The sequence below is a fragment of the Cinclus cinclus genome, chromosome 12, assembly GCF_963662255.1.
Source record: "Cinclus cinclus chromosome 12, bCinCin1.1, whole genome shotgun sequence".
Lineage (NCBI taxonomy): Eukaryota > Metazoa > Chordata > Aves > Passeriformes > Cinclidae > Cinclus > Cinclus cinclus.
Window position 1 is genome coordinate 18,087,532 of NC_085057.1, and position 26,117 is coordinate 18,113,648.

General features: G+C 44.7%; 1 protein-coding gene across 1 annotated transcript in view; it reads left to right on the forward strand.

Moving 5' to 3' along the window:
- Positions 1–493: 493 nt before the first annotated feature.
- WNK2 (WNK lysine deficient protein kinase 2) overlaps positions 494–26,117 on the forward strand; it is an 85,970-nt gene continuing 60,346 nt past the window's right edge. Inside the window, exon 1 of the mRNA XM_062500535.1 lies at positions 494–1,198. Within this exon, the coding sequence (XP_062356519.1) occupies positions 494–1,198 (705 nt within the window). The remainder of the gene's footprint in view (positions 1,199–26,117) is intronic.

The window sequence follows — 26,117 nt, forward strand, 5'->3', positions numbered from 1 at the left end:
GCTGCGGCGAGGGCGGGCTGCGGCGCAGGGGCGGGCCGAGCCGAGCTGAGGCTCGGAGCCCCGCACCGGCAACGGCTCCACCGGCCCCGCCGCGCACCCGGGCAGGCGCACGCTCGGCGGAGCCGCCCCTCCTCCGCCGCCCGCCTTCCCCGCGCATGGCGCTGAGCACGGCAGCCTCCGGCTCCGCACGTAAGTAACGGCCCCGCCGCGCCTTTGTGCGCGGGCCCGGCGCAGGTGAGGGGCTGCACCGGTCGTCCGGCGCTCTCGGCCGCGCCCGTGCCGGGGACAAGGGGCAGCCCGGTAGAGCGGCTGCGGCCCGGCCCGGGGGCCCGGCTCGTCGGAGCCCCGGGCCCGGGGGAGGTGCCCGGGGCCCGGGCCGGGCCGTGGCTTCGCCTCAGGGCTGCGCTCTGCCCCGCGCAGGTGGCGGTGCGGGCGCGGCTCGCGGTGACACCCCCGGGCTGAGGCGGCGGCGGGCGCTGAGATCTCGGCTCGGATGGAAACTGGGGGCGATGCCAGAGCGGCACCTCGGCGGGGCGGCAGAGGCGGAGGCCGTGGTGGGGTTCCCGCGGCCGCCGAGCCCGGCGCTCCCCCGGCTGCGGAGACCGGCGTGAACATGGATGGACCCGGCGGCGGGGGGAGCGGGGCAGCCGCGGATACGGACGCCGCTGCGGCGCCGGCAGCCCCCGGGGCCCCTAACCGCCAGCCCCGCGGCCCCGGCTCCAGGGACCCCAAGCTGGTCCATCAGCGGTTCCTAAGGAGGAGCGTGGTGGACTCGGACCAGGAGGAGCCCGCCTTTGACCTCCCCGAGGCGGAGCACCAGCGGAGAATCATTCTGCTCCCCAAAACCAGGAGGATAATCGCGGAGCGGGCGAAGGCGGGGCAGGAGGCGGCGGGCCGGGAGGCCGAGTGCTCCGGGGAGCCGCGGGCGAGGCCGGCCGCGGGCAGCGCCGCCGGCGCCGAGGAGCAGAAGGAGCCAGGCAAGGATGCAGAGCGGAGAGAGACGCAGGATGCTGCCAAGGACCAGGGCAAAACTAAGAAGGAAGAGCCCGAGGAGGAGGCTGACATGAAAGCGGTTGCCACCTCGCCGGATGGCAGGTTCCTAAAGTTTGATATTGAACTCGGGCGGGGATCCTTCAAAACGGTCTACAAGGGTCTGGACACGGAGACGTGGGTGGAAGTCGCGTGGTGCGAATTGCAGGTAAGCGCAGCTTATTCTTCTCTGCTGTTTTTTTTTTTTGTTTTTTTTTTTTTTTTTTTTTTTTTTTCTTCTTTCCCCCCTGCCTTATAAGCCGGGAGCTAGAGGCACCGTGCCCCTGTCGTCCTGAGCAGCCTTTATGGTCACCGTCGCTTAGGATCCAGTGTCTAACTATAGCGCAATATCCCCATTGGCTCCGGATCCACCACCTTATGTACACTCCTCCCACGCTTAACCCCCTCGGCCCGGCGCGGTGCCGCCGGGATCCGCCTGGCGCAGCGAAGGTCACGCGTGGCTCCCGCAGCGGGGAAAGGGCGGAGCGGAGCCGGGATGCTCGGCCCGGCCCCAGCCCCTTCTCGGGGCAGCAGCTCCCCGTTAAAATGACGCCGACAGTCGGTGATTTGAGTGCGTTTGCTGGAGGAAAACTTATTTTCGTGTTACGGCTTCATGAAGGCTGAGGAGCTGCTCGCCCTGACCTTCCCTCTCCCATGCTACGAAATTGTCACTGTCCTGGTGAATCAAACGTCTGATTATGTCCGGGTTCTTGCCTTTTTTTTTTTTTTTTTTTTTTTTTTTTTTTTTTTTTGGCATCCTGTGTGCAGTGCTTTGGTTAGGTCAAAGACTTACCTGTCCAAATACCTTTGAAAAGGTGGATTTTTACATTTAAGTTCTAGATCTTCAGAATGAAGTAGTATCATCCAGTAAGCTCTGACGGGATCAAATGTTTAAATGCTGTCTTTTGCTGTTACCCTGTTCTTGGTGGGTTTTGTAGCCTTTGGTAAAAATCACAATAGTACATGCTTAATTTTTTTTTATAGTGCCTGTTACCTCAATTTTGTTGGCATCCATTGGAAGGAGACCTAAGAGAAAAACCTAATACAGATAGTATTGTTTTATTTTCAGCCTGAGTTACTCTGAAACTTAGGTTGAAAGGAGGTTTAGTGTGAATTCTTCATAATAATTTGGGGTCTTTAAACTTCCACTGAGTAGCTGAGCTTTATGGCCTACAAGAGTATTTGAAACTCACATGGAAATGTAAGTCTGAGCTCCTGGCTGTTTGTTGATATTTTAATGTTGGCCCAATCTGTTTGTAAATTACTCCTGGCTGCCTGGCTTAGCAGAAGATGGATGTGCAGCCACATCTTCATTCTCTGATTTCATTACTCAACATAATTATAATTCACTGCAGCACTGCTCCCTTAATATGAATTATGGGGAACACTTCTCAGTCTTCATAGTCGTGCATTCCCCAGCTTTTATCAGAAGGGGATGCAGAATGGGAGGCACAGCAGCTGAGCAAGGTGTGGTGAGCTGGTGGTGAGGGGCTGAACCCCTCAGGGGGTCCTGGAGGGTTTTTGGGGAAAGGGGTGCCTGGGGGGTTGTTAAGGGGATTTAAAAGAGAGCTACTGGTGGAAAGCTTGGGGACAGGCCTGGGCTTTGTCTGGCTTGGCTGGAGATTGAATCCGGAGTGTGTAAGGCTTCTACTGAAGCAGCCTGAAATCCATGAGGGATGGTGGCTGGGGTGGTGTTGGAGGGCAGGGTGGCAGAGGCTGCTGCTGCTCCTGTCACCCCACGCAGCCCAGGCCAGCTCCATCACTGCAGAGCCATCGGGCAGGCGAGAATTCAGCATGATGGCGAGAATTCAGCATGATGTCGGCTGTTCTCAGAGGGCTCTAGCAGCGGCATTGACAGATGGATTTCCCACACGTGTTCTGTAGTAAAGCAGCTTTAACGACCAAAGCCTACCAAATATATTGGAGAACCCTGCTTGGAAATGCTAGTCTGAGCAAGAGACTGGGAAGGGAAAACTGCAGAGTGGAAACTTTGTTACCTGGTGAATGGCATTCTTATTCCTAGTTACACGTGTTGAGGAATTCTTCAAATGACTCCGTGTGAAGAAATTGTATAATGCTCAAATTCCCATTAGTTTTCACTAGATGTGCTTCAGCCCAAATCAGATCTTACTGGTAGATATTTTCAGTGTAATACAGGACTTGCTTTAGGCTTCTAAATGTGGAAAGAAGACTCTATTGATGGGCTGCTTTAGAGAAATCGGTGTGAATCCCTAGAAGGAGGCAGGGGCTGCTGGATCTCCTTAAACTCTGCTGTGTGCAGTTTTGAGTGATGCCGGATGTAATGTGAGATGGCATGTGACTTTGGAAGCCAGTGCTTCGGTCTGGATTGGGAAAGCCTCATTGAATGACAAAAGCCTTAAACGACTACAGGATTAAAGCCTGTGCCTCTGGGCTGGATTTGCATGGAGGAGGCAATGGGAGAAGGTGTGAATGGCTGTGTTGTCTCCAGCTTTTTGACTTGTAAAATACTCTCTCAGTTCAGCTGGGGAACTTCAGGGAAAACGTTCAGAGGATGCTGTCAAGTAAATCTTGGCTGCTTGCTAATTTTTTTTGGTGAGCTGTGCCAGTTAGATCTCCCCGAATTTGTATTTCTCTGCACAGATTTGAAGTTCCCTATAGATACCAGGAAACTGAGTGCAAGCCATCATACTACTATGCTGTTGGAGACAAAATGCCTTCTTCTGCAGCCCCATACCATCAGAACCCAGCCCAGAGCCTTTTTGTGGAAAAATTGCTGCAACCTGTAGTTTTTTCCTTCTGGAGATGCACTTGTGCTTGTTCCGGTTGGAACGGGGAAGTTAAAGCGGACAGCCTTGAGGTTCCATTAATCCTTTCCTGGCTCAGTGGTTTTTTGAGCCCACATGTGCTGTTGCCTGTGTGTCTTTGTCTGTCTGTACAAAGGCCTCGCAGAGGCCTCCCGAGCCATTCTTGTTCAGTGGCTTTATTTCATTGAAAAGATGGCTTTAGGGTTCAGAACTGGAGTTATAGCTCTTATTAGGGTGGGATCCAAGCGCTAACCAAATGATCTGGGCTTTAGACCTGTCTGAAGAGGTGAAAGCTGTAGTTCAGTTCTAGCTAGAAAACAAGCCTATTGTTCCTTCATGGAACTGAAGTGCCAGAGCAGGATTAGTGTGGCCTTGCAGTTTTAGAAGGGTTTGCATGCCAAGGTTTTCAACAGCTCTAATTAATATTAATTGATGGTGTACAATCGCTGTGTGGTAAGATTTTGGCATAACAGTATTGCAATGTTGCATTCTAAAGTAAAATGTTGGGTCATGAATAAGGGATACAAGCTTTGCCACTCTCCTGATTGCAAGCCAGCTATTCCTTTTAGTTAGATGAATGGTTTCAAAATGCCCGTCATGTTTCCCTTTGAGAATATATGGGGACTCTGCAAAGAGTCAGACCTGGTACTATGAAATGCAGAGGCCTCATTGTACTTTATGGTTCTTGTTTGGACTGTGAATATTGCTGTGGTATCCAACTTGGATTTTATTTATTTTTTTTTTTTTTAGAAGTGGGGATGTTTGGGCTATTTTATCCTGCTGTTGCTGGGAAGTGTTAGATGCCTGGTGATGAATTGGTGATCATCACAGTCTTATACTCCTGTATTAAAATTCCAGACTTTTTTCCCTGAAGAGGGTAGTAACTCCAGGATTTCCACTGGCATGGTAGCTTGCTTTTGTTAGTGTCCTTGCTGGCTGGCAGCATTCATCTGATGTCAAAATAGTAGCAGGTTTCTATCTGTGCTGGTAACTTATTGGCCAGATACACTTTGTAGTGTAAATGAACAGAATAATTTAGAAAATAGGGGAGAAGAAAGGACATAGAGACTGTACCTGAAAGCTTGAGTCTCCTATTGGTGTCTGCTCACAGTACCTGAACTTTTTGACCAGTTTAGTCTGTTTCCAGTTAATTCTTGTGAATGTGACTTGTGTTTAAATTGAAACAATTGGTTTAGCTGTGCTTTACGGTGTCGGTATGAAAGTGTATGCCTGTATCACTTGTGTTTGTTAGCAGAGCTGTTGTCCTGGCACAGAGAAGCAGGGCAGGGATATGGTTGTGAACTATTAATAGACTGCTTCTCAAATTCAGTAAATAAAATAGAACTGGGTCGGACTTCACATTCCGCTTGTGATTCACACAAGACTTCTTTCTTCCGCTTCTGAGCACATTGTGCCTCAAGGTTGGTTGTGTGCTCTTTTAATTCTGGTGAAGCTCTTCATGCTAAATGTGTGGGTCCAGTCGCCATAAGAAGAAATTACTTCGAATCAGAGCTGGGTATAAAGGCTATTTCTGGTCCCTTTGGTCATCTCATATCCACATCTGGTGGGGGTGGAAAAAGTTGGTGTTGCAAGCTGTCACCGTGGTGATTCGTGCAATTGATATGCAGTCTGACTTGAGTGATGTTTACACTGGTAGTATTGTTTGGTGGTTAGGGTGTAACCGAGGTTTAAGAGTTCAGAGGCGATGGTAGTGATCTGCTGAAAGAGGCTGGCTACTGGAGTTAACACATTTTGATAGTCTGGAGGATTAGAGATGCTTTGGAGGCTTGAAAGTGTGTCTCCTGGCAAGTAGAAGCCCTACTGTAAGGGTTGGGTGTGAAAGCACTGTTGAGGAGGGAGGTAGGAATAAAATTTTCCTGCCTCAAAAGCCTACTGCAGTGCTGATAAATTTGGTTTTTAGGCTTGCCACGATGTGGCTGTTGATGGCCAGCAGCGGGACACTTACCTGTGTGTGCATTAAGCTCTGGGCTGGGTCTGCTGGCCAGAAAACATAAATATGAGCCAAGTGCTGATATGTGATGCCTGGACAGGCCATAGGCGTAAAGCAAGGGCAGCCACAAAGGTGTGTCACACAAGATGTGACACTTGGCACTCCAACTGGAAGGGATGTCTTCATTGTGCTGCAACAGGAGGGGCTTGCAGATAGCAGCTGGAGAATATCCAGAAGGGTCTGGTTTGCTTCATGTTTAAGTTTATATATATATATGATGTTATGTTTGGAAATGTATCTTTTCCCTGAAGTGACACCTGTGGACAGCATGGGTGCTATCCCAGCGTTGATTTTGGTGTACCTGAAACCCAGGTTGGCCAAGAAGGGTAGCAGGGGTTTTTCCTGGTGGTGTTGATAAGTCAGGTGGAAAAAACCTTCAATCCAGCACCTTGCTATTCCTGTGTAGCTATGAAAGAAGGGAACAGCTCCCTGACCCTGCTGCCCTCCTGCCTCCTGGGAAGCAGAGGTCAGCTCTTCTGCAGGAGGGGTCACAGCCACCTTCTCCAGCAGTGCTTGGCTGCAGCTGTTTCTGCCTGGACTCTCCACCAGAACAAGAGTACTTGTACATCCTTCTAAACCCAGTTTCTACATAAACCACAAAATAGAGCCCCTTTTATGCGTGACTGCTCTCTTCTCTGGAAACCATAAGCAACTTCCAGTATTCCTGACTAAAATCTCATTATCCTCCAAAGGAATCAGGTCCATATCTCATTCTGGCATTATGCTTATCACAAAGAGTGTGCTTGTTGGGGATTTTGTCCATTTGGAATTAGCTGCATAGCTTCTGGGAGATGGCTTTGATATGTATATGCCCATGCCCTGTAAAAGATACTAGAAGTTTGGGAGTGGAGGGGATCACAAGTCCTTATCACATGTGTTGTGGATAGAACTTGTCATATATCACTGAACACCTCTAAACCTTAGCAAGCATCTTATTTCACAGCTGGTTGTCTGTAGCAGCTGGTGAACCTAGACTGAGTTTCAAATCAGCTGTTAATAAATGTGCACTGAAAACATTCTGGAGTGACTCTTGTGATGTGCAGGTAGTGGGGGTGGTGATGTCTCATCTCAAACCCCTAAAAGAAAAATAAGTAAACTTGTACCTGTACTGGTCTTGAATTGTATGGGAAATGCTCAATTTTGGTCTTGAATGGTCTTACCTGTGCTTTTAGTTCATCATAATCCCTAAAATGCTTTTGGAAAAAACAAAAAATTGCACCCACTGGAAAGTAATTTTAATGTGTATAGTGTTAATGCAGTAATATGGCTGTGTGATACAGTGGTTAAATGTGCAGTGGGAGTAATGGGCAAAATGAAAGGTATGTTCTGGGAATGTCCATCTTGTTTAAACTGTCAAGGAAGGAGTAACTGAAGACCTACTACCATCTGTTCTTCAGTTGTTTGCTGCAGAGGGCTATGCACCACTTATTCATGAGCTCTGAGGAAAACTGAGAGGGGAAGGTGGCCAAGTAACGCGGTGGGGGCTTCTAACTTGGCCATTTTATGTGAATTCAATTTGATCTTCGTTCTTGACCTTCTTAAAGGAAAATTAAAAGGTCTTAGAATGGTATTTGATCCTGTGATGAATCTCAGCACCCCCTTACTGAAGTTAATTTGAATTTTAATGTAACTTTTGGTTAGATACTGGTTAGATGGGTTAAATTAATACTTTTTTCTGAAAAAAAGAAACCTAAAACAAAATGAGAATTTTTTTGTTACACAGTAGTCCTTTTTTTTGTAATGCTTTTGTGTGGGGGGAGGCAGTACAGTGGCTGGTTACTAAAGATATTAATTACTTTTTTGGATTCTGGAAGTCCTGTTATAGTCCACGTCTCCCTATTTTAAAGGCCTTTTATTTAATTGTAACTCAGAGAATTTGAATATAAACCTGTATGGGTAAATGGATGCCTTATTGTTTGTTTGGGGATTTTTTATTTATATATTTCTCTGGTTTTGGGGAATGGTCAGGTATTTTCCATTAACTTTTCAGTAAAGCATGAGCCTTGATAAACTGTGGTTCAGAACTGAGCATAGTAATGTGGTATCCTGTATTCCTCAATTAACAGGGCTTGTCTAAAGGCAGTGTCAGGGCATCTCACATGCTTAAACTGTCTAAAACCCAGTCAGACTAAACAGATGGAGAAAGGGGGTTTTTTTTCTTTAGGTGAATAATAAAATTCGTTCTATATTCTGTAAAATAAGGCTTTATTAAGAAGAACAGATGACAGTTGGTCACATCATGTATTGAGAACTGAGTATTGATTTTACAGAAGCAGCATAAAGTAAGGCACTGCTTCTGTCTGCTTCCAAAATAGATGTTCCTTTCTCTCACTAGTGCATGCTCAAAGGATTAATGTTGTGGTGTTTATTCCAGATTTTTATACAATAAGCGGCTTTTTCAGATTGCCTTTCCTGATGCTGGATTGTTTCAGGTGCCTCATTGTGCTGACTGGAGCTGGTGCAGCTGTGGTGCTTGACTGAGCAGAATCAAGCCTACAGTTCAAACAGAACCCCGGGAAAAGTGGGGGGAATCACAAAATTTCCAGTGGATGTAGCTCATTGCCGCAGGCCTGTGCAGCACTGCTGAAACACTGGAATCAGTTTTACAAGAGCCAGATATTATCAAAATGGGTTTGTTTTGTTCCAGGCTTTACTGATTAATTAAGGAAAACAGGCATGGTTGTGTGCATCTGCACTTGTTTTTTGTTTTTTTTTTTTTTTTCTCTTTCATGTCAATGTATGTTTGGAGAGCTGTTGTAGATAATAAAGCAAGTGTTACACTAATGAAATGGATTTTTATCTCAAAATATGATAACGTATATTACTAGGAATGGCAGAATCTTCTGCCTTGAAAGCATGAAGTTGCAGGAGCTGTGGCCCTCACTCGTTCCTTAGCTGTCAGGATAGCAGTTCAGGGGGGTTTGGTAAAGGCTCCGATGAGCCTTGCACACACAAGGGGAGCTGGGAATGAATCTCCCCTCCTGGTGAGTTCTTTAGTCTAAGTGTGGCCATTGTGGGAGGGCAGAACCTCTTCCAGGTGCCATCATTCAGCTCTGTCTCCATGTGATGGGTGTGCAGTTTGAAGAATGGCTGCAGAATTAATTTCTGGGTCCCAGCTGTGTTCACTCATGGTGGGGGGCACATTCCAAGGCTGAGGCTATTTGGGTGTGTGCTGGAGGCTGGAGCTCCTGCAGGCACCTCACCTTGATGAAAGGCACAGAGCCTTCAGTGTGTTGGCAGCTGACTGGCCATCAGAGCCCCAAGTGCCTTCAGCAGAGTGCATTTGGACCCAGGTCAGTTTTATGCTTTTTTACAGTCTCATGTTAAATTAAGCCAACTGGATAGTTTCCCACGTGATGCAAGATACTGCTGTAGAGGCATGCTGCTGCTTCTCCAGGCTATGGGCAGCTCTGAATCCCTCTCTGAGCAAGAGGATTAAGCCTTCTTTTCAAAGTACGAGAAGAAGAAACCTGTAGCAAATAACTGTGGTTGGGAGAGGGAAGTGAAATGTCCTTTTACCTTGCTGGAATAAATGATAATTTTCATGTTTAGGAGTTGACTGCTTGAATTTCTGTCCCCACTCGTGAGCCAGGGCCCATTCTTCTGCCATGCAGTGGGTTCACAATGTCCCCACAGGGGCTGGTGACATGGAAGGCTTTGATGGGAGGCAGACACCCCTTACGGCAGGCAAGTTAGTGCTTAAAAAGTGTGATTAAAATGTACATGTCATCTGTTCACTTAGATGAATCCAACATGACAAGTTTTTAACCAGTAAAGCTGCATAACTATTAGAAATAGGAATTCTTTCTCTGAGTAACACTGAAACATTAAATCATTAAATTTTCTTCATTTACTGAAACATGGTTATATTTTCTGTAGTATATAGAAACAATTTTTTTTGTTTGAGGGGAGGAGATAACAAGCTCAGGCTTATGCACCTGTGGGCTTCAGAGAAAGTTTGGCTTTTTTGCTTTTTTTCCCCCTGTGTGAAATGAGACTCTTGGTGTAATGAAGTCTGGTTTTCAAAAGCAACTGCCACAAAGAGGGGACTGGGCATTTGATTTTAGTCACACAAATACTATGTGGACTTTTTCTTCTTTTTGTGATGTTGCTGAATAATAACACCATTTATAACAAACTCCGCCAGGGGTTGTTGTCCCAGCCCTGTTGGGAGGGGATCTCTGAGCATCACGCTGCTGATGGAGAGTGCCTGGAAAGAGAAGGTCTGTGCTTGGGGTAGTTGGCTTTGTCCAAGCAGGACACCACAAAAAATACACACTTTACTCACTTGGGCCCTGAGAGTTAAATTCAGTGTTGCTGCTGAACCCCTTGTTGTCTGGGTGTGGTGAGTGTGACTGATGCTGGTCTGGCTTTGTTACAAGTTAGGAAAGGTTTATAGGGTGCTTCATCAGCCCCTTCCTGCCTGCCTTTGGCATTTTTGGGATCACAGAAGGGTTTGGGTTATAAAGGAACTTAAGACTATCTCATTTCAATCCCCTGCCATGGGCTTGGACAATTTCCACTATTCCAGGTTGTCCCAAGCTCTATCCAGCCTGGCTTTGAACATGTCCAAGGATGGGGCATCCACTGCTTCCCTGAGCCACCTCTTGTCAGTGCCTCATTACCCTCACTGCCTTGTTAGGAAGGCTTTATTAGTAAAATGGATGCTACTTCACAACACCTTTCCAGTAGTCTTTTAAAGAGCAGCTTAAATGACTTTTTTCCTTCTCATTCTTTTTCTTTCTTGTCTTATGCCCACCTCTAAAAGCTAAAAGGACCCCATTCTGCTCTTAACATCTTCTGCACTGCTGCAGGGTATATATACTTATCCTTTCTTCACATTCCTTATTTTTCTTTAGAGGGTCATCTTCACAGTTGCATGAAATTATTTCCTGTGATAAATCTGAGATGCCATTTCACCTGAGAGCCTCCCAGTTGTGCAGGCTGTTTCCTGGGGCACTGCTTTGTGCAGCCTTGGGACCATCAGTCAGCAGCAGCTGGGACAGCATCTGGTGTCTCTGAATGTCCTAATGAACCCGGGATGGAAATCAGAATTTGAAGAGAAACAAAGAAAAATAGGGTGGCACCTAGTGAGACAAGATACAAAGTACTGTCCTGCAAGTACAGTCTGCATGCTGGAAGTGTTTTTTTTTTTTCTTTTGAAAACAAGCTTCCATAATGCTCTTATATATTGTTCATTTTTGTATGCTTTATCCTGTACTAGTTTTAGGGTTGAAATTGTAATTTATGATTTCTGTTAGAGAAAGAAAAGAGTCATTAACATATTTCCACAAAGCTAATTTTTGTGTGCAAAAATAGAGAACAATGCGATGTTTTATGGACTTTGTGCCCTGTGACTTTTGTGACCTTTGTGCCTTGAAAGATGTATAGGTATAAAAGATGTAGGGTGTATTTCCTAATGGATTTCTGACAGCAGGGTAACTAATGAAATCCTCTGGCAATGGAGTCCTTGAAGAGAATGTGAACTCCCTGTGTGGCTGCTTCAACAGTTTGCTTATTTCTGATAGTGCCATTCTATGAGCTTTGCAGCTACCTAGGTTGGGCTTTTGCTGCAGCTTTGTATTCAGTGGGGCCAACTGGAGAGTTTCTCCTTCCCTTTTCTATCAAGTTTACCAAAAATCAAGAAGTACTTTGTTTGCATGTGTCACTATACTGATTTGCCCACTAAATGTGTTGTGGAACACATTTTCCTCAAGAAACAAAGGTTGAAAAACAACCTTTGAATGTGTTTTTGACAGCCACTAGAAAAACAAGAAAGGATGAGTTTTCTTAATCTTACAATCACATAGTGATTTGTGTTAGAAGCGACCTCAAAGCCCATCCAGTGCCACCCCTGCCATGGTGGGGACACCTTCCCCTGTCCCAGGCTGTTCCAACCCCAATGTCCAACCTGGCCTTGGGCACTGCCAGGGATCCAGGGGCAGCCACAGCTGCTCTGGGCACCCTGTGCCAGGACCTCAACACCCCCACTGGGAGGAGTTTGTCCCCTAAAAGAATTCTTGCTCTTTGTAAATTTGTTGATGCACCATACCAAACTCCCAGTAGTTTTGTCTGTATTTTTTTTGGAGGATACATCCTTGAATAATCTATAGTCTGTGACACAGTGAAGTGTTTTATTGTGTGACTGAAGAAAATTGATGGACTGGTTTAACTGGGAGATCTTGCGTATGCTGGAACGTTAATTAGTCATAGAGATCTAAGACAAATGAATAATTAGTTATGAAACCCTGTTCACCCATTTTTAAGGTCTTCAGTTAAAAAAAAAAAAGCTAAAAAAGAAACATAAATGTTTCTAAGGCACCTGTGTGCCCAAGTTTTAAGCCCCCTGAGGCAGGGTTTATACATGTTTCAATAAGGTTCTGCCTAGTCTATTCTTTAAGAATGTGACATGTTTTGGAATGTAGTAACACTCCCAAATCAGAAGCTTTTATTTTTAGGTTGCCCAAAATTCCCATGTAAATTTACCTGCTTTAGAAATAATTGCATGTACTGATCGTGCTGGGATGGTGACAGGGCTTAAGAATCTGGCCGGATGAAAATGAACACACAATTATTTTTTTTTTAAAATTGACAGGAGACATGGAAAGCAACGCTGTAGCTGTGTAGGGTATGCAGCAGTGCAGAAGCCTGTAATCACCACAGGGGAAACATGCAAAATCAGCATGTTTGCAGATACATATATTTTTATAGCATAGGTGGAGAGTTGGTGGTTCCAGGGCTTGACTTCTCCTCAGCATTAGATACGGAGGCTCAAATGCTTCCTTTGCTCTTCAGAGAATATTCTGGTAGTTCTGCCTTTCTTTATGAAGCTGATTTGAGGAACATTGGTGCTGTTCTCTGGCTTCATCTTTTAGTGTTATACCTTGTTCAAGCTGATGTGAGTTAGATCTCGGAACAGCACTGCAAGTGGAGGGGTAGTCCCTAAAGAGATGCCTGAGGAGTGATTACACTTGAATTAGGTTGCTTTGGTCTCACTGTTGAGTTGCTGTTTTCTTCCATATTCGTGGCAAGTGTTTGCCCTTGGTTTTCTTGGGCTTTGCTTAAGGTTTGTCCCTAAGATGTATCTGAGCATTCCTTTAAAAGACCACATATGCACAGTGTGGTCTTTTATAAAGTGTTTGGACACGTGACATAAATACAAGAATCTAAATTTGTCAGTGTTCTCCTAAATTAAAAACTAGTAAATGAGATTATGGCAGTGCATATTAGCATTTGTTAAAAGTTGTTTTGAAGCATATGGGGGTTTGAAAATTAATTGCAGTACATAACATTCATAATGGAGTAGACGGTGTGCTTCTAGTAGGCTGAATGATTTTAAAAAAAATACTAAATTTTCTTCAGCTTGTGAGTTTTCAGGTACTTTCTTTAAAAAGTGCTTGGAGTTGTTTAGGTGGACTGTGAATTGGTTAGATAGTTCTACCTAAGGCCTTTACAAATGTCTGGTAGTGTATTTACTCTGCAACTGATAAATCAGTACTCCCTTGAGTACTGTGTGTGAGACCATGCTGATCTAAAGTGCTAGAAAGTTAAGAAATTTGGTGTTTAAAATGGAATTGCAGCTCCATTGAAGGCTGTGCTAAGACTTTTTGTTTCATTGCAGTCCATAAATTTTTCATGGCAGTTCTAATTTTGAAAGCTCCCAAAAACAAAGCTTTTAAAATATTTTGAGTGAATCACTTCATGACTCACAAGTTTTTTTTCCCCATCTTGAAAATGTCTGGGCTTTTGTATGGGATGGTAATCCATGTTTAGATCTTTATTATGTATTATTATCACTTTAGTCATATTGAAACTATCGACTTTCATGAAAATCACCTGAATCTGATGGCAAGACTAATCCAGCCTCCTGCTGCAAAAAGTCCTTTCCTGAATCCCTCTGAGCATCCTTTGCTGAGAGATCTAGAATTTAAATACAGCTACTTAGAACCTTTTAGAGATCCAACTTGCACATTTATCTTGTAGGTTAAAATAATTTACGAGAGCTGGAGTATTCAGTATATTTTTTATCTTGTTGACTAAAATAGAGATACCAAATGGGTATCCCTGTTGTAAAGGGATCTTAGTTTACTGATGTCACAGACAATATTTTAAAGTACTTTACCTGAATTTTAGGTTTTCAGACTAAAAAACACATTCTGGAAAAAGAATGCTGTTTGCAGTAAATCATATTCTGTTTGTTTCAAGAGTTCTAACACAAACTGAGTGGTCTCTGAGAACTTTATCATCTAGAGCTTGATGAAAACCAGGCTTTTGTTCAGATGAAAGGCTTGGCATAGTTTACTGCTGCTACTGAATCCCCAGGGAGGCTGCCCACTGCTCTAGTTCTTCGCACTGCAGCAGAGAAATCCAACAGATTATTTCTATAATCAGGTTAATTGAAAGAGTGGAAAGGGTCAGGAGAAAATTTCTGGATTTATAGTTTAGGGAGAGTGGGAAGGACAGCTGTAGCCTGTGCTGCGTCTTGGTAGCATGCAGTTGGGAGTGCATGCTGGGGCCCAGTGCCTGCAATGCTCTTTTAGTAACCTATTTTTTTATGTGTATATTATTACAGGGGGAATTAATGTGGTTTTGTCCCATATAAATGTCTTGGAAGAAAGGGGTGTGATAAGGAAAATCTCTTCAGCCAGTCTCGTCTTAGTTTTTGGGGAGAAAACTCCCTGACTCACTTGAATTTCTCCCACTCTAGAAAAGGTAATGGGAATCAAACACAAAAAATAAACTTACCCTAGTGTTGTTCAGTTTTTTTCCTTTTAAAGTTCAGTAGGTAAGGGCAATTACTTTTCACCCTGTATTTCCTGGTTCCGTTCAGAAGCTGCAGATTGGGACTGGTCTTTTACCTTCGTCACCCACAGAATTGAAGATTGGATATACTGGATGGTATTCCAGGCCAAGCCCCAGAGATTTTTAGAAGAAATCAGTTGTGTGTGTTTATTGAGTTGCAAAATCTTATTTTCATGTGAAATGTCTTAATATTGTAGTGCGTGGTGTTGGTGTTTGGTGCTTGTAGGGCTCCAGGTGTGTCATAGCAAGAACTCCCCTTGGTTGCCCACAGGATGCACATCTGGGAGGTTTGTCAATGGACTCATAACCCAAACATCTCTTGACGTATTTGTTTCCTATCCTATTTTTTTCTTTTTCATTTGAAACCATTTTTACTCAGGGTAATGTTCTGGAGGACCTAATGTGTAGTTAATAGATTTTTTTTTTTTTTTTTCAAAAAAGAAAAACCGACTAAAATGCCCCATTGGGAATGAAGGGTCATCACTGAGCTTTTAATTTGATACCTAACAAAGCAGCCGTGGCATTTAATCCATCTTTGGAGCAGCAGCCAATATATAAAAGCCACAGTAAGAAAATTATTAATCATATCCTCCTGTTTAACAGGATGTCCTCGAAACTAACCTGTATGGGCCTGAAAATACTTATTTAATCTCAACTGACCTATTCCTGTAATTTCTTTGAAGTCCAATTTTATATTACTTAAGCTCTGCTGAGTTTAATTGAATTAAGAGGTGTTTTCTGTTCTGTATTTAAGTGCACACCTATTTTTTGTAAGGTAATTTATGTTCTCTCCATCTGTTGTGCATAATTTTTTAGGTTGAAGTATTCCTGAATTTCTTAAGAGCCTGAAAATTAAATTGAGTGAGGAAATATTTTCCTCACAATTTAACAATTTAAATAAACTATTACATGTCAAATCACATTTTTATTATAATGAATGCAAGGTGCATCATAAGATTTGCTTGTGCCATATAATACTCTGCAGTTAATGGAAGATCTTCTGTCTGAAGTTAAAAATATGAAAAAAAATCAAGCAGATTTTTCTGTGACAGAGAGTAGTTCTCAGCTGCTGCAGAGAAATTGAAGCTGTCTTCAGAGGAATGTATTCAGATATATTTTTTATCATCAGTAATGAAACTTGGGTAGAGGTGGCTGCAGATGTGTTTCCCTGTGTGGCCTCTGCATCTCCCCATTGTGCATGGTGGGCTGGGACATCTCCATGGGACCAGTCTGTGTCTGTAGGGCAGCAGCTCGGGGAGAGGGGTCTGGCCAAGCATGGGGCACGGGGCAGAGCAGGAAGGCAAGGATTAATGGGGTTACCTGCTGTGAAAGCTGTGGGTTTAGCCACACGTGTGTGGGTATTTCGGGGATGGGAGATAAACTGTGATGGGATCAGTGGGTGATGATGAGGCTGCCGGGGGCCCTGTGGGGACTGTCCTCCTGCTCTGTTAGCTGGCACAGGCAAACAGAATCATAGACACATTAAGGTTGGAAAAGATCTCTTAAGACCATCAAGTCCAACCATCCCCAGCACCACCACCATACGCACCACCAGACCGTGTCCCCAGGTGCCAAATCCACACATTTTTTGACATTTCCAGGGATGGTGATTCTACCACTGCCCTGGGCAGCCTGTGCCAGGGCTGAACAACCACTTCTGTGAAGAATTTTTTTCTTTCCTAGAATATGTAACCTAAACCTCCCTTAGGCCATCTCCTCTGTCCTGTCTCATTTGTTGCCTGACTTGTTACCTGCATAACTTGTTGCATGAATAACTTGAGCTGTTTGGAAATGGGGGAATTGTAACAGAACCTCCTGTAAAGCATGGCTGCAGGTCAGCCTACCATTAGGGCCTTTTCTTGCCATGCACAAGTTGTTCCTGCACAGGCTGTTGCTTGGTTGCCTGCACTATTGACGAAGAGGATGATTCATAGGAGAGAGTTCCTAATGTTCCTTCTTCTCAAAACTGCTGTGAGTGTTTGGGGGACATGCGGTGAAAGCTGGTCATGGAGAGCTCTGTCCACTTGCAGAGGCACAGTTACACAATGGGGGCATGAAGAACAGCAAGAGCTGTTGTCTGCAGTGAAACTGTGAGTGGTGGAGAACAGAGAACTGGGCACTCCACACCAACACACCAGGCAAAGGGAATGGGATTGTCCGAGACACTGATCAGTCTGCTGGATCCCAAATGTTTGCATTGTGTTCGGTAGTCTTTGGACACAGCAGAGGGTAAATGAAGCTCAGGAAAGAGTTAATTAAGATCTTAAGATGAGTGAACCACGCACTGCCTCTGCCTTGTCATTTCTGCCCGGCTTCCTTTACCATGGGCAGGTCATCCTTAGGGCTCTGCAGTAGCCGGAACCTGACACACCCTGCTGGTGTCAGGTTGAATTTGGCTACTGCTGGAAATTGTGTTGCACTGATTGACTGTTTAGGCTTGGGGATTTTTTTCTGGGAGGTAAGTAATAAAGTAATGTCAGTGCAGTAGAGAATTAAGATAGCGCTCCAAGTGTTTTTCCAGGGAAGATAAGGAAAATGAATGGATGCTTGCAAGACGGGTCACTCAGGATGACTGGGGGCGGGGAGAGAAGGAGTTGGGACGTGTTGGGGGGGATGATTGTGGAAAGGGACAAGCTCATGGTTTGGGAGCTGCCAGCAATATGCAGTCAGAGCAGGGATGCTTTCTTACCTGCCTCTCTCCTGGTTCCTTCACCTAAGCAGAGCTGGCTTGAGTCTTCAGTGTGAGATGGGGCTTGGAGGATTTCTTCCCTCTGGGAAGATTTTGCCTGAATTACTCTTTCTCCTTTTGCATTACATTTGCAGTTGAGTCATGGATAAAGTCCTTGCCCTTTCTCCACCTTTCAGGTGGGATGCAGGATTGGTGCTGTCCTTCAGCTGCTGCTCTGAGCAGCATGTTTGATGTCTGGTGGTACCTGGCCAGCTGCCTTGCTGTGGTGGGCAGGGACAGCAGGCATCACATGCATAGAGCAGTGGGGCTGGGGGGAGATGCACACAAGTGGGCTGGCCCAGGTGGCTTGGATGTGAACGCAGTTGCTGGGAAAGGAGGATGAAGAACCTCCTCTGAGGTGTTGCTTTAGGAGGGATGTATCTAACTGGGATGTATGTACCTCTTCAGGCTGTTCTGAAAAGCTGTTTCTGTTGAAAGATTAATATCCAAAATGCTGCAGTGCCTGTAGCCTTCTTGGATTTTACTAACTGGAGTGCCTTGTGCTGTGATTCTAAGGCAGAGCGAGCGCACCAAACTCAAAAAGTATTCCAGAAAATGAGTTAGAGCTGTATTGTGTACCTGGTCCCACAGGTAAACTAAACCTATGGCTCAAAGTCTGAGCACTCAGGTTAACCTCAGCTGCTGCTGCTGCGTGTTGCAATGCAATGTCTACTTTTCAGATTAATTTTAATTAAGCATCTGTTGAACACCTGCTGGGGCTCTGCTCTTCCCAAAAGCAAGGTAATGTATCAGTAGGGAAGTTGTGAACCACGAACTCTGCCCTCGGGTGATGCTTGCAACCTTACTGTACAAATGTTGGGCACTTCCAGGGATAACTGGCCACAGGCTATTGGTGCAAAGCATTGCATGCATCTCACTTCAAGAAAGATGTGGGACTGGTCCTTCAGAATCCAGCACATGGTTATGACAGCACAGAGAGATCTCCGGTATGTGGTTGATAGTGAGGGATGGTTTGTCCATCTGAAGAATAGTATCTGTAAAACAATCCAAACACTCTCTCAAAGGAGGACCTGAGTGAATGAGTCTTCATGGCCACCATGTACAGCCAAATAACTAATGGGCTTAGAATGAAACTAAGGACATGTAGGTTAGAGAACAGGGAGACCTTTCTAAGAGCAGTTAGGCATTGACAAATATTCCTTAGGCAGGCTCACTGGACCTGTGTGCAGGTCTGTCAGGAATAGTTTAAAGATGATTGCTCCTGTCTTGGAGCAAGGGAGCAGACTGGGGGTATTTCCTGGTGACTTCCGCATCCACTTGCTGCAGTTCTCTTACTCTGTCCCATGGCATTGGTCACGCACTCCGTGTCACAAGGTTTGCACTGACATTGATATGGCCAGTCCTGTGAGCACTGTTATTTCAATCAGCACACAGATATTAAAAGTTTGGTTTAGTTTGGTAGGGAGCCAGCCTATAGTTATCTTTAAACAGAGATGTTGGCAAGTTGTGTTTGCATTTATTTCAAAAACAGTGGGTTGAACTGGTTTGAGATCATGTAAGGCTTGTGGTGCATAATTGCAAATAACTGCCAGTGAGCAAAAATTGTCCTGTTCTGCTGCAGAGGAATCAAGCACCTGAGAGCAGCAGGGACTTGTCTGGGTGCAAGGACTGCCCTGACAGCTGTCTTCAAAAAGGAAGAACATGTCATGACAGGTCACAAGAGTGGGTAAATGAAGGTAGAACCTTGCTTCTAAAGCAAGGCTGGACTTCAGCTCAGTAAGCCTAGCAAGCTAAGAGGTCTGTAATAACTCTGTAGAAAGGCAAAAGCAGGAAAAGGCACTATGAGGAAGAGAGCTGTGAAGGCTAGAGGGTGAAATTAACTCAGGAAGATCTGGCTTTGAGTAGACTTGGCAAGGAGGAGGAGGAAAGGTTTAGTACAGCTTTGCTTTAGCAGTGACATGGCAAGAATTCTAATTGTTTAGATATGAAGGTTGTTAAGTTTATGAATAAGATTGGTTATCTGGCATGTCCTGCATTTGACCTTGGTTGTTCTCGTGTAGGGGGCTTCCACAAGAAGCATCTCTTTCTTCTAAGACCTTGGGCTACTGCTTGTCTCTTTTTTCAAATATCAAGAACATATTGTCAAAATTTTTAGGTTTCATCTTCAGGAAGAGAAAGGTTAAATCCCCTGCACTTTTAATTTGAAAATATATTTTTTAAGTGCTCATATTGCTTCTGAATTGTGAGGTTTTGCCTTTTTTTTTTTTTTTTTTTTTTTTTTAAGATCTGTATTATCCTGAAGTTGTACCAAGTTTGCTCGTGCAGGAATCCTTGGCTTTTGAATATACCAGTAAAAACTAAGATTTCTGTTTTCCAGGAGTGCTTCCTATTTAAAAAGAAACAGCACAAAAGGCTCTTTTTCTGCTGATGAGCCTTGGTGCCTCTAAGGTTGTGCATTTACACTTTCATTTATAGGTTTGATTTTTGTTGGAGGTATTGGTGATGACTGTAGGCTCAGAATTGGAAAACTCAGCCAAGTGTCTGATGGCAGTGGAGCCTTGAACTTAAGAGCAGAGATAAACTGATGTGGCCTGACTGACAGTGGTTTGTCTAGCACTGGAGGTCTGGACTGGTTTTAAGGAAAATGTTGCTCTGCACAGGTGTAGTGTGTGACCTGCTCAGTGTGCAGAGATGGTCACGGTGCCTTGTCAGCCGAGACATGGAAGCCTCAGAGCGAGGGTGGGGCAGCATTGGTGTCTGGCCCTGGCTCCTGGGGTCTTGCCATTCCTCTGGGATTCACCTTCCAGCTGAAAGTGATGGGGTCTTACGTGAACTAACTTTGTCATCTGTACTCTATCCATCTTCATTGTTACAGCTGTGGAAGTGATGGTAGGGTGTTCCCAGTAGATGATGTTTTCTGCTGTCTTTCTGATCTGTTTTAAATAGCCTACTAGTGGTGATTCTTTTTCCTTTTTTCTTAATGACAGTGTTGGAAAAAGGTTTTCAATCAGTGTTTTTTGCAAGTTGTCATTTGCAAGGCTGACTGGACATCGAACGGAATCCTGCAGAATGAAGGAGCCTTGTCTTGATACCTTCTAGAAATGCTGTGTCTGGGAGCATTTGTCAAGGTCACTGTAAGAACACAGTCTTCCCAATGATGATGTATTGAGTGCCTTGCTACCTTTGGCTCAGCATAAGCCGAATGTGTCGAGCTAGTGCCAATTCTGTCACAGCATACGTGGTGGGGTTTGGTCATAGCAGAGGAAAAATGCAGCACTTAAATCTCAAAAGCAGTGAGGTGTTAATGTGCCGTTTTTGACTGAGGCTAAAGCACTGAAGTTAATGCTTGTTTTTCCGCAAAACCTCGTCTCTTGAGAGTAAGACTGTTCCTGGCTCAGTGCGTATTTAGTGAAGCAGCCAAGTAAATAGACTAGAAGAAATCTTTGGTTATTAACTTAAGGTTGGTAGAGAGACAGTAGTAATAACAAAAGAGAAACTAATCTGATTTGTTGTAGTGGTAAATCAGCTCTAAATTGGTTACTGTACTGTCATTATGTTGAAGGGGCTTTTTTGTGAAATAATAACACTTTATTGGAAAGATTATTAAATTATTACTGTTTTTACTAGGTGTTATTTTAACACACAGTATGGTTTCTCTAAGCACACAGAATGAGTGTGTTTGCACTCCTCTTTTCCTGACTTTGTTACAGTAATGTAATTGCTTTTCTTTCTTCTTGATATAGCCCAAAATGAAATGGAAATAGTGTTGCTGTTGTGGCCAAGGTTTACAGTTGTGAACCATCTTATCAATCACACCTGCTTTCCTTCCAAATGTTTCCTTTGGCAAGAACATCTGTTGAGGAGAATAGCATCATTCCCTAGGGCACCATTTTCCATATGCTTCCATTTCAGGATAAAATTAAGCCAGTGGACCTTGACAGTGTTTTCATAACCAAAAATGGGTCCTTGTGCTTCTGTTAGTAGAACATGAGCGGTATTATTTAATAATGGCATGAATCACTTCCACTGGTGCTCTTCTAGAGAGTAGTGCTGGCTGGCTGTGAGTGGAAGTGTTCTTGGGCACATGAAGCAGATGGTGTTTAGTCAGAGGAGTGTTGTATGTCCAATCTGGTGCTGCCTGGCTTGCTGACAGGGTAGTGGTTTGTGGAGTGAAGAGCTTGGAGGTACGGGTACCACCAGGAGGAAGAAAACAGGGCTCCTGTGTATTTCCTGTGAGGCTTGTGTAGAGCTGTTAAATGCCCAGATTTCCATGGGCATCTCCTCTTGATGAGTCTGTACATTTTGTGCAGGAAATCAAGGGCTCCCTGCGTGGTTGGCAGGGACCTGAGGTGGGTGGGCAGGCTGTGCTTAGCCCAGCTCTCGGGTGTGGGTGTGTTAATTTATTGTACATGCACAGTCAGTCCAGCCTGCTCTGGGTGATGATGCTTGCAGGGTGGGCTCAGGCTGACATCTCTGCCTCTCTGGGGATGGACCCTCTATGGAAGCTGTGTGGAGAAGGACTGCCCGGGTGGGTTCAGGCTGGTGGTCATTTTTCGCTGCTTCTCTCTCCTGCAGAAGTGTGACCTGGCAAAATTAGCATCTGTGAAACACTGTGTGGATTGAAGGGAACACCAAGGCAGTGCACAATATCTGTAATAAAGCTTTTGTTTGGAAAGGAGTATGAAGGCCCAGAAATCCCTGGCCGCTTTCGGGGAGTGAACCCCATTGATAGTATGTGCACATGAGGATAAACAGGATAAACAGCTGCCAAATTGCACAGTGATTTGAAAATAAAAAAGGTCAGAAGCCCCCCTTTTGTTTAAGCTGTGCTTTCTGAACTTTTTCAGTACCTCTCCCCACACACAAGTATGAGCTATGAAGAAAAGCACAAATTGCTATTCCTAACTTCAGCTGGACTTTCAGGTGGACTGAAACTGCTGTGTGTGCCTCGTGCTTGGGTACAGTCCATGGCGAGTGAGCATGTGGCCTTGGGTTTTAATGTACCAGTGAGTTTTAAAGGCCGCCCTGCCCTCTTATGTAGGCTTTTAGGGCATTTTTCATGTCTTGTGCTATTTATCAGGGTGTCTTACCTGCATTTCCTCTGCAATGTTCAAAAAGATACGTTTCCTGCAACCTTTCTTTTTCCCAGGGCGAGGCAGGTACTGGCTAATAGGCTGCTTGCTTTTTTCTCAGCCCACACTGCAGACATCTGTGCTTTTGTTTTTCTGTGCAAGTACCATTTCCCCAAGACTGCACAATAACTTGCTGACTGATGAAGCCCTTTCATGTGCTTACCTGTCACTTGTCCTGGAGACTGTGGGAAACACAGTCCCAGGACTTAAATTTCGTACAGTGAGTGTCCATTACTGCTGGTGATTAAAAAAGTCTTATTCCAATTACAAGTTCTCTTTCACTAGTAGTTAAGCTGTTGTTTCACAGTAGAAAAAAGCTTTTATTCTATGCAGTCACAGGGTAGTCAGAGCGACCAGTCTTTGCAATCATAAATGGGCATATTGATTGGTCTTTATTAAACAGAAAGGCCTCTAAGGAGAGATGAAGCACTTGAATTTTGTCAAGTTAAAAAAAAAAAAATATTGCAAAGCCTTTTAAAGTCACATGGAAACTAGACATAGTTTCCGGGTCACTTCTCCAAACTTCTTGTCATGTTTTTCATGATACTATGTTTTATTTTTTTAAAAAATTTTGCTGAGCAAAGAGATCCATCTTCAAAGAAAAAAACGGTGACTTTCAAAAACTTCTTAGCAAAAATGTGTACCAATAATGTTATTTATGGATTGGTGGATTGAACTGTTTTAGGGTACATTGAACCCAATGTTCTACAATCCTGTTTTGCTGGCAATGCAATTTTCTTAAAAAAAAAAACCAAACAAATCCAAGTAATCAAATAAAGTTCTGTTCACCCCAATTAATATGATCTATGTGTGCACTAATGTTTTTTTCTTCAGATGTTTAGTTTGAATAGATTTTAGTCCTTTTATTTACTGAAATTGATAGAGGGCAAATCCTTATGTTGCATGTCTCTCTGGGGATGGGTTAATCCGTTCCACAGTACTTTGTTGGTGTGCCTGAAGTTCAAACAGCAGCTGGATGGAAAGGATTTTTTGTTTGCTTTGTGTAGGTGCACGTGAAGGTAGCCAAGAGCAGCGTCATCTCTATAGATCCCCTTTTAAGGGAGCTGGTAAAGTCAGCTTTTGCATTTTTTTTCCTGTCAGCTGAGGAGAGAGGGAGAGCAGAGAATGGAAGGTTTTCATATGCTTTTCTAACTTGTATTGGGTTGTATGAATCTAGAAAACAATATGTGATTAAACATACAACAAACCTTTTTTGGCAAATAGTCTCTGTAAACACTGTCTTCTCACTCTACTCCATGAAATCTGAGTGTGAAGCTCAAACTCTACCAGGCAGTTCTTTCCCAAAACCTGGTTTTCCCATTTGAAAGCCTGTTGGGTATTCTTTAACTGGATCCTGGGCTGTAAAACCAGCTGGTCGAGGGAGTGGATTCTCCCTCTCTGGTGGGACCTGGAGCACTGCCCAGCTCTGAGTCCTCTACATGACAATGGCGTGGAGCTGCTGGAGTCCAGAGGAGACCCTGGAGCCAGGCTGGGAGAGCTCAGAGCCCCTGCCAGGGCTTAAAGGGGCTCCAGGAGAGCTGGAGAGGGACTGCGGGCAAGACACAGGGAATGGCTTCCCACTGCTAGAGGGCAGGGGATGGATGGGATATGGGGAAGGGAGTATTCCCTGGGAGGGAGGGCAGGCCCTGGCACAGGGTGCCCAGAGCAGTTGTGGCTGTCCCTGGATCCCTGGGAGTGTCTAAGGCCAGGTTGGACACTGAGGCTTGAAGCAACCTGGGACAGTGGGAGGTGTCCCTGGCCATGGCTGGGGGGACAAGATGATCTTCAAGGTCCCTTCCAACCCAAATCATTCTGTGTTTCTGTTCTTGAAATCTTCCAGAAAATTAAAGGTAGGGTTTCCTGGTTATTTTTGCTTTCCATAGAATCTCTCTAATGTTTTTTAGTAAATACAGTCCATGTAATAGTTTTATGTATCACAATATAAAATCTATACTGCTATAGGCCACAGATTTTAAATTACTAAACAGCTGTGATCAACTCACAGTGTGTATGTCTGTGCCCACCAGTTGGGAATCTGCAAGTACAAGATGGATGTTATTTTGATTGGGTTTTTTTTTTTTTTTTGTTTATTCAGATTTCAAATTCTTGTCATGATGGGCTGCAGGGGCTCCTATCACTGAGCATCGCTCACATTTGTTTAGATTCAGGGCTGCTGACTTTGTTTTCATCGGTGGTGTCCAGCCAAGATTTGGACTTTGTTTGCATTTGATAATTGCCATTTGAATTAGTATTTTGGGCATGTAGCCAAGGTCATGTGTCCTGTAACATTACTGGGGCTGTAGCAGAGTGATTCCACAGACTTCAGGTCATGAAGTACCTCTGTGGTTGTCTGATTGAGCCTCCTCTGTGTGCCTTAGTTTGCAAGAGTTTCTTCACTGAATCTGGTAATCCCTGACACTCTCAGAGAAACTGCATACCCTGAACTCCTCAGGCATGGCCAGTATGGTCCAGTGCTGTACTGGTTCTCACAGCCCATCTGTAAATCAGGGTCTGTGCTAAGGGCCACAGTGCTCTCTGCCCTGGGAGCTGCTCTTCTCAGCAGGAGGGTACCTCAGACTCTCTTGGGATCAGTCCATGGCCAGGCAGTCTGTCCTGCCCCTGTGCTGCATCCCTGGCCCTGCTGGGATCAGTCCATGGTCAGGCTGTCTGTCCTGCCTCTGTGCTGGATCCCTGGCCCTGCTGGGATCAGTCCATGGTCAGGCTGTCTGTCCTGCCCCTGTGCTGCATCCCTGGCCCTGCTGGGATCAGTCCATGGTCAGGCTGTCTGTCCTGCCCCTGTGCTGCATCCCTGGCCCTGCTGGGATCAGTCCATGGTCAGGCTGTCTGTCCTGCCCCTGTGCTGCATCCCTGGCCCTGCTGGGATCAGTCCATGGTCAGGCTGTCTGTCCTGCCCCTGTGCTGCATCCCTGGCCCTGCTGGGATCAGTCCATGGTCAGGCTGTCTGTCCTGCCCCAGCCTTGTTGGGCTGCTCACACGCAGTTTACACCAGAAGCTCAGTCTCTCTTTGTGACCTGTCTGTCACCTTTATGCTGCAATACTCTCCTAATTCTTTCTAACGTGTAACATTTGTTACTAGCAATGAGCTTTTTTCCCTACAGTTCTTTGTAAAAATGCAAGTCACTTTGTTAGAATAAAACCTGAGCCCAGCAAAACCTCATGAAAATCCTCAAGGATGTGTATTTTTATTGCTTACCCAATTTTTAATTAATGTAAACAGATATTTTCTGTTTCACTATAATTCTTAGTGTGAAGCAAATGCATTGCAGAAATATGAGTTTATTATGTAAATGTTATTATATTTATCAACCCAAACATATAATCTCCTTGGAAAATGGCCCGTATCTGTTTCTCACATACCCATGTTGATGTTACCCTTTCGTGCCTTGCTGTCCAAGGGATGGTGAGTTCAGTTTTAACTATTAGTTTGTTTTAGTTGACAAGCTTGTGTTATTCTTTTGAGCAGGGCTATAGAATGTCAAGCTTTTCAGGAGAGAAAAGCAAGAAAAAGGAGCTATTTTGTTACAAATGGGATGCTTTCAGCTTAATTCCTCACCATTATGGGAGACTGTGATGAATGTATCCTTCCTGGGAGTGCAGCATTTGCCTTGGAGTGTTTTCTAACAGGTTGTCAGGTGGTAAGTGGTGTT